The sequence below is a fragment of the Nestor notabilis genome, unplaced genomic scaffold (genome assembly GCF_000696875.1).
Source record: "Nestor notabilis isolate BGI_N333 unplaced genomic scaffold, ASM69687v1 scaffold8706, whole genome shotgun sequence".
Lineage (NCBI taxonomy): Eukaryota > Metazoa > Chordata > Aves > Psittaciformes > Psittacidae > Nestor > Nestor notabilis.
The window spans coordinates 63,789-72,111 of NW_009932357.1; the positions used below are offsets into that span (position 1 = coordinate 63,789).

Below are 8,323 nucleotides of genomic sequence, written 5' to 3' on the forward strand. Positions count from 1 at the left end.
GGGCAACAACAGCGTTTTAATTCCTTGTTGAACAGCAGCTGTTTCTCCAGCCTAAGGGAACACACACAGACAAGGTTCACAAAATCTAGATCTAATGTGAATAACACTCTAAGCCCCTCTGTCCCCAGGGGTGTCATCTAACATCAGGCTAGTATCTTTGAAGTCTTGAGATCAGCCATCTATCCTTTGAAATGGAAGGCCACAGGAAAGGGTCGGGTTTCTATGTGTATTAAGGCACATACTGAATTTACCTCAACTCACGTGCCTGATTTGCTCTGGGAGCATCCACTGCAGTGGTGCCACGGCTGCTGAAGAGATACAGCATAAGAATTAAGATAGACTTTCTGGTGGCGGCCCCGCAGCACAGCAATTGGGACTGCCCTGTGCAAGCTGCTCCACCATGCTTCAGAGAGTCCCCGGTGTACTTCAGTGTTACCTCAGCTTGCTGCAGAATTACAGCAGCTTCCCCAGGCTGATTGCTGGCTATTCCCTTTGCCAGGCCACCAACACATCAGCTGGTTTCCTTCAATCGTGTGAATATGTCATTGCTTATCAGACCCAGAAGTCCCTATCTGCTACCAGAGGGTGGTACTACACATGCAGGAGAGGGCAGATTTAGAAACGAAGGCAAGTAGTGATGATGCACAAGTGACCTGGAGGTGGACTTTCCAAGAGAATCCACGCATGGATCTCCAGATTCACTCAGCAGAGTGCTCAGCAATGGCCAGCAGGTCGTATTCTGCCTCCATCAAGTATATTTAAGAACATTACCCAGTATTTCCTGAGGGATTAAAATGGACAGCTACCAAAGACAAACTACTTAGAGAAAAGGATGCTTTATCAGCCATATTGGAATAAATTGGGGAACACAGACACATATTGCATAGTCAGCTTCATGAGCACAGCTGGAATTCAGATGTATTTGACACAGCTTAGTAGCATTTCCAAAGGAGGGATTATGTGCTATTTCCTTTGGAGGTAGCTACTGTAGCCTGGGACAAGATCACGGCTGTAATGGAAATGGCACCCCACTGGGGATGCTGAGCACTCATTGCTTTTGCATTAAGGCAGCCTCTCCATGGAGACCCACCACACCTTGAAAAGTGATCACACAAAAAGCAAACAAAATAGTCCTCTAGAAACCCCCCTCACCCACAACATACAAGAAAAGCTGACTCCCGTGAGCTATAGAAAAGACAGCATTACTGAATATGGGAGCGTGTGCTTATACATCAGTGTTTTTAATACTGCATTGTAATGGCAGGTGTGGGGTGTCCTTTCAGAAGAAGGCAGGGTTGGTGTGCTCTATAATACAGCGCTTGCAATGCCGTTTAACAAATCGCAGAGCATCCACAGAGACATCGCAGTCCTGCACGTTCAACATCTGCAGGTCAAAACAGTTGGCAGCTACAATCTGCAGGCCCTGCCCAGTGATGCTCTCACATGATTTCAGGCTCAGGCGCTTCAGGTTGAAGCAGTTGAGGGCTAGAAACTCCAGGCCGGTGTCTGAGACCAGAGGGCACTTGCCAATATCTAGCGATTTGAGTTTTGTGCAATTTTTGGCGAGGTACTCCACACCATGGTCCGTGATGCCCTCGCAGCCCCGCGCGTTGAGGTAGCGCAGCTTGCTGCAGTATTTGGCTATGTAACGGATGCCCACGTCTGTGATCCGGCCGCAGTGAGCGATGCTAAGGTATCGGAGGCGCGACTCCAGCTTGGCAATCTCCCGCATGCCAAAGTCACTGACAAAGCGGCAGTCGCTCACGCTCAGTTCCTTAATGGACGTGCAGTAAATCATCAGGTAGCGGAGACCCTCGTCGGTGATGCGGACACAGCGGCGCAGGTACAGGTGGGTCAGTTGAGTGCAGTGAGCGGCAATGGTGTGCAGTCCTTCGTCCTCCAGGACGAAGCAGTCTGTCATGTCCAAGTAGCGGATGGAGATTTGTTTCCCGTGTAAAGGAGACAGCTTGATGGAGGCTTCGCGAGTCAGACTGATGCATGTTACTTTGGAGCAGCCTGAGTGGAAAAACACAGTGAATTTAAGCAAGCAGTAAAAACAAATCACGCAGTAAAAACAAATCACACAGCAAGATCAGAAAGGTGGGCATGAAATTGCACGCTGGATGTGATGAAGGTATCTCCATGTTGCAAGAGCAGAAGTGTCCTGGATGACTAGTCTGGATTTGCTGCAATGTGTCCCTGCACCAGAAGAAATAACAAACTCCACCGGATCCAGTGAGGTTGCTTTGGGATTTTGAGCACCAGCAAAGTGACAGACCGATTTTGTTCGTATCCCAAATGTAAAAGGATGGTCCCAGGTTTATCTGGGGACAGTCTATGACCTGTTACTGCAATATAAACGCAGTGACAAATTGAGAAAATGGTACTACATAACAATTTATGCAGCTTTTTGATCAGAGGCAGTCTCATTGCTGACTGGCTGAGTCTTTAAACCAACATCAAAGGCTCTTTCGCAACCCAACCCCATTATAAAAAAGACAAACCCGATCCACCATCCCAAAAGCATTTGGAGAACAGATGTGAATCCTGCATTGTGGGATGGATGCGAAACTATGGCAAGACTATGTGCTTGCAGAAGGGTGGAGATTTGGGTAACATAAGGAGAATGGGGAGAGTCAGCAGGAGCCAACAGACTGGTAAGGGCATGGGAGGACATGGACAGATGCAGAAAGGGACTGTTTCAAGTGAGAAAGCCTGGCCATGAATGGAGGTGACTAGAGGACAAACACCAGACCTTGCAAGGGAAGATAAAGAGCTAGATTAAAGGGAAAAACACGCTGACAGACTTCCCTCCTTTTTAACCTCCACTCTGTGCATGGTGGTGAATGAAAGCTTTTTTACTTGGAAACTGCTGCTTCTGCTGCACTGCACACTGGCAATCTTGGGCTTCTGAAGGGGAATTCTTTTCTGTGCCAAGTGCAGCTGGGCACACTGCATTAGCATGGCTAGAAACAGCTGCAAGGAAGAAGGGAGGGAAGATCTGCTAGAGATCAAGGCCCAACAGTTTTAGCCATAAATGTCTACTCAGACAAATTCTGAAGTTTATGCCTAAAGAGGTGCTCTCAGCTAGGAATAAAAAGCTTTTCTGGCTAAGTGAGAACGAAGAGTCCACGAGGCTGAGGAGAATGTTCTGTCTGCTGAGGATCCAAGAAGGGGGAATGCTTTAATGACCGAAATTAAAAAGTGAATGGGTCAGAAGTCTCACAGCAGAGTTGGAGTCACATGCATCAGTGTGTGATCAATGTTTTGACAAGCTCAGTATTGCCTTGTCTAGTTACTTTGGCTACACTGTAAAATATTTCATGGGAAGGATATTCAGAATGGTTTCACCAGAAAAAGAGTCCGTGTTGATACAGAACTGCCTGATTTTTCGGCAAAATGACAGGTTCCTGGGTCTGCAACAATTTTTCTGTCCTAAATAATAAAAAATGTAAAAACAAAGCTCTTGTCACAGGATTTTCCATAAAGTTTAACTGATTTTAAAAGGGAAGAGAAACTTCCAGATTGAAAAAAATGTTGGCCAGCGTGTTAGATAATAACTTGCAGTCAAGCTCAACCAACTTCTAGTGTTATCTCAGACCTGCCCACGAAGTGGATGCTGAAAGTGACAGAACTTACATTGTAGAAAACTCTTAAAGTTAATATGAACGTCTGGTTTTGACATTAAAGATTTTGGTACGTTACTGCTGCCAAGTAACCATCCAAAGGGGAGAGTGATTCAGCCAGATATACTACTACTGTGAACTGGGTTTTAATTAACTAGCTACAATTACAGCATCATTCCCCAGCACGTGTACCCAACTTCTCTTGCTCAGTATGAAACCAAACCAGTGAACCCCTTCAGAGCGGTTTGAGAACTGCTTGAGTGTGTAGGTGCAGGACTTGTCCTCCTGACTATAGACAGAAGTAGGGAAAAAGGGAATCCTGCTTCCAAAACATCCTCCAAAATTACTCACAGCAAATGAAAAAAAGTGTACTCAAAACAAGACCCCAGAGATCTATTATCCACAGTTCACATGCAGGCACATGCAGCGAAACTCATGTCTGAACCCAAACATCCTGACTTCTGAGCATGTTTAAACCCAGGATTTTTCCCTTGCCTGCTCCAAAACGAAAGGACAACTTAGAAAAACGTAAGATTAAAATTACTTTCCTGTCCTGTTGATGAGACAAAATTCAAGGAAGACAAGTATCTTACTTGCCCTCTACACACTTTGGACTAAACTGATGAGATCTTAGGGCCAGACATCATCTTCCAGTTCTGAAAGCAACAGGCTTGAAGAAACCACAAGTGATGATAGACCCTAAAAGAACCTATTTCAAGACCTGGTATCATCTTTTAATTTTTTCTGCTTTTGAAAACGTCCCCTTTGGTATACAGGATATCTATCAGTAGGAGCTGTGGACCAAAGCATTTTCAGCCACCTACAAGCCCCCAGGTGCCCTCAGGGTGTCAGCTGGTAGACTGGTGTGCCATGGCAGTTCACCTTCAGCTCAGCCATTCTACTTGTCCTGTCTCTCCAGACCCAGGACATTTGGGCCCCTCAGGTCTCCATGCCACCCCAGAGAATGTAGTGAGAAAAGCATAAATATGCTAGGGATACAGCCAGCCTTCAAAGTCATGTGTAGTTCTAGGTCCTAATCACACCGGCACATACATTATTCTCCTGGCGTTGGAGATACTTCAACCTGAAGTATCTCCTGAAGTGTGGTTAGCAATCCAGAACTAATGTCAGTTTGTACTGACAATAAGTAATTCATATGCAAGCACGCTGCGAATAGACATGCAGAGACTCCTTACAACCTGGCTGTTTCAGAGACCAATCATAAAAAGTGAGTAATTCTGATGTTGCTATTTGTTTTGATGCCTTCCATGACATTCTGCCATCCTAGCAGTATTAGGTGAAGGATAAATCAGTTAGAAAAAAAAAAGGCAGAAAAAAGAAAGCAAATCACTGTACACCAGGTAAGATTTGGAAAAATCAGTTTATCTGGGTACGAGTGACTCAGAAGCATTACTTCGTCTCCCCACATCATCCTGCTTGGTGCCATTAGCATCTCTGCAATAGCAAATCTGGCCCAGCTGATTAATAACAACATTAGACTGATAACAAGTGAGATCACAAAATAAGTACTGAACATAAAATTTACCTCAGTGCTCTGCTTGGCTACATCCTTTCCATTAAATGCCAACCCGTTTGCAGAGAAATTCTGTGTGGCTGACCTCAGGAAAAAACATCTTTTTTCACCAGAGCAGGTCTGAGGGAAATAGCCTAAAACATTTCTGCTGATCTAAACAGCTGCAGTGATACATAATTGGGTGAAAGGAAAAGCAGAAAGCCACTAAGCAAATATATACACTACTAAAAAAAGTAAGAAATAAAAAAGTCCAAGTCAGCTAGGTCTCATTAAAATAGCAATGGAAGAAAAGGGTCCTTGAAGTTAGGGATGACAATTGATATTTATACCCAGACAAAAGCCTAGCACTGATTCTGAGTTCCTCCTCAAGTCACTTATCGGATTACAGATTGTCCTGGGTTCAGCTACAGCAGTCATTTTTCTCCTTCTTAGTAGCTGGTGCAGTGCTGTGTTTTTGACTTTCAGCCTGGGAACAACGCTGATGATAACACCGATGTTTTTAGTTGTTGCTAAGTAATGTTTACTCTGACCAAGGACTTTCTCAGTCTCATGCTCTGCCAGGGAGGAGGGGAAGCCGGGAGGAAGCAGAGACAGGACACCTGACCCAAACTGGCCAAAGGGGTATTCCATACCATAGCATGTCATGCCCAGTATAGAAACTGGGGGGAGTTACCCGTAAGGCCCAGATTGCTGCTCAGGTTGGGCTGGGTATCGGTCAGCGGGTGATGAGCAATTGTATCCTCTCCCCTTGTTATTTCCCTTGCCATTATTATTATTGGTGGTAGCAGTAGTGGTTTGTATTATACCTTAGTTACTGGACTGCTCGTACCTCAACCCATGGGAGTTACATGCTTCTGATTCTCCTCCCCATCCCTCTGGGAGTGGGGGGAGGAAGAAGCAGGGAGGGAGTGAGCGAGCGGCTGCGTGGTTCCAAGTTACCATCTGGGCTTAAACCACAACACAGACATAGACATTATATATAAATATAATCTGCATATGAATTATATACATATATGTGAAAAAAGATAAACCAAGTTTTGCTGAAGTAACTCGCCTTCACCATAAGATGTAGCACTGACTGCAACGTGGGCCCTTACAAGGGTAAGGGTGTTTTGTGCAAAAAGCTGTATGTACTTGTGCTATTTGAATGGGCTATCTCTGTTAGCTCATCTCCATCAGTGGAGGTCTGGCTACTCAAGAAGTGCTGCTGGCATTTGGGGCATCGAGATTCTAGTGGTGCCTGTCTCACCAGTGCTGTGTTAGGAAAGTGGTGTTCCTATTTCAAAGGGAAAAGTGTGCAGCTGTGGGGCCAGGGGTTTGACAAGCATGAGGTTTTCAGAATCAGAGGCATCTGTACTGAAATATTTCCTGTTACCTGACACATCCAGGTGTTCCAGGTTTGGGCACAGTGACACGACATCAAAGACTGCCTCATTGGAGATGTTGTAACATCCAGACACCTCCAGCCTCCTCAGTTCTGGACAGCACTGGGCAATGGTGTAGAGTCCTCTGTCTGTGAGCCGCCTGCAGCCACTAACAATTACCGTCTCCAACATGAGACATACGTTGGGTGTATCCTGACAAAGCCTCCGGGTCAGCACTTTAAGAGCCCTGTCTACGTTGATTGTCTCTCCAGTCAGGCGGATAGTCCTCCAAAGCCGGGGGTCCCAGGCAAGGTTATACCAGCGGCGGCACACACGGGCACAGCGGCACAGCTGGTTGGTGGGCAAGAAGGAGAATATCTGGATCATGGAGTGGTCAGGCAGTCGGTCTATGTTGGCCTGTTCCTTCTGGTGCTTGGATGCCAGCCGGATGAGAGGATGCGTGAGACGGGTTGGAGGCGGCGAGTGGACCATGGCCACTGTTTCCCCAGTGACTGAGGATGAAGACGTTGACGACCCTCTGCCATTCTGGAAACCAGGGGAATTTGGTGGAAATATTAATGCTGGACTGGGTGTGCTGAGCGTCCGCATGCTCAGGTCGGAGTCTGGAAGACAAAACACATGATTTCAGGAAGTGGTGGGCAGATATAGAGTTCCCTGCACAGCACAGCACTCCACTAGCCTGCTTGCTAATGGAGGATGATGGGCTTTGGGGTTTGTTGAGGACTGAGTTGTCATTTTTACCAGTGAAAGTGAGGAAATGCTTATTTCAAAATCTATCATATACTCTGACAACGCCATTCACCTTAGCGTTGGATACACAACATAGAGGTACCCCTAGCTGCGCCACCAGAGCCGTGATAGCAGAAAAGGGGCTGCACATCTGAGCCCTGTAGCAGAGAAAAGACAACAATGGAAGTCCAGTGACTTTGATTCTTTATACTCCCAAGTAAACACTGCAAGAAATGAGTACATTTGAGTCACATTGAGTTTGAAATGCAACTTCTTTCACCAGACCTGGGCACCTGGGAAAAGCACAACCCCGTACACTTATTTGCATTGTGTCATTAAAGATGTTCATTTTTCATTCATGCAAACTGGGACTCAGTAGCTCAACCAAGAACCCAGTCTTCAGTTCTTGAAGGGGGGTTTGCTGTGCCTCTTCATGTGCACTCAGGAAGCACTCTTTTCTGATGGACTAAACTGAGCTTCAGTTGGATTTGAAAAAATAAGCCCAGACCTCTCAGTACGGACCTCAACTGAAATTCTTTATGAGGGAAAAAACCATCCAAAGATGAATACAGGAACCACAATTATTGACCAGTAGAATACCAAATATCATGAATGGAGTAAGAACAGTGGTTTTAGAGCACCAGGGTCTCCTCCACATCACATCTTCGGCTACCACTTTAGGATTCAGGTATTTCAGGGAAGCCTGCAAAGCCATCTCCTTAAGTAACACAGACCCTACAGCTCTGTGACTGTGACAGCAGAGATATGGGCAAAGGAGGATAGAGCCAGAAATGCATTCCAGAAAACTGGCCAAATTTGGGTTTAAGCAGAGTTTTAAAATTAAGTATATTTTACATGAATTTGATCGGTGTGTTACATATGGATTTCCCCATAAAGCTTATACTTAGCCTGGCACAGGCATCCACTGATCTCAGTGGCTACTACTGTAGCAACCACAGGCCTGCATTTTCACAGCGTCTCTACAAGGGAGAGAGGCACAACTGTCTAGCTGAAGAACACAAGACACAAAGTCCAGAAGCTCACCTAGG

The 8,323-nt window shown here is 45.8% G+C and overlaps 1 protein-coding gene across 1 annotated transcript; it reads right to left on the reverse strand.

Annotated features, from left to right (window-relative positions):
• Positions 1–639: 639 nt before the first annotated feature.
• FBXL7 (F-box and leucine-rich repeat protein 7) lies at positions 640–7,142 on the reverse strand. The gene is made up of 2 exons (XM_010016343.1): positions 6,536–7,142; positions 640–2,016 (listed from the first exon to the last, which is right to left on the reverse strand). The coding sequence occupies exons 1-2, from the start codon at positions 7,131–7,133 to the stop codon at positions 1,280–1,282; spliced, it is 1,335 nt and encodes a 444-aa protein (XP_010014645.1). The 5' UTR covers positions 7,134–7,142; the 3' UTR covers positions 640–1,279.
• Between the last annotated feature and the right edge of the window lie 1,181 nt (positions 7,143–8,323).

What these genes read in the sequence shown, in the direction of transcription:
- FBXL7 (XM_010016343.1), bottom strand. Translation starts at nt 7,133, where the DNA reads ATGCGGACGCTCAGCACACCCAGTCCAGCATTAATATTTCCACCAAAT. An exon ending in GGAACACCTGGATGTGTCAG is followed by an intron (nt 2,017 to 6,535) that starts GTAACAGGAAAT and finishes TTTTCCACTCAG; the next exon opens with GCTGCTCCAAAGTAACATGC.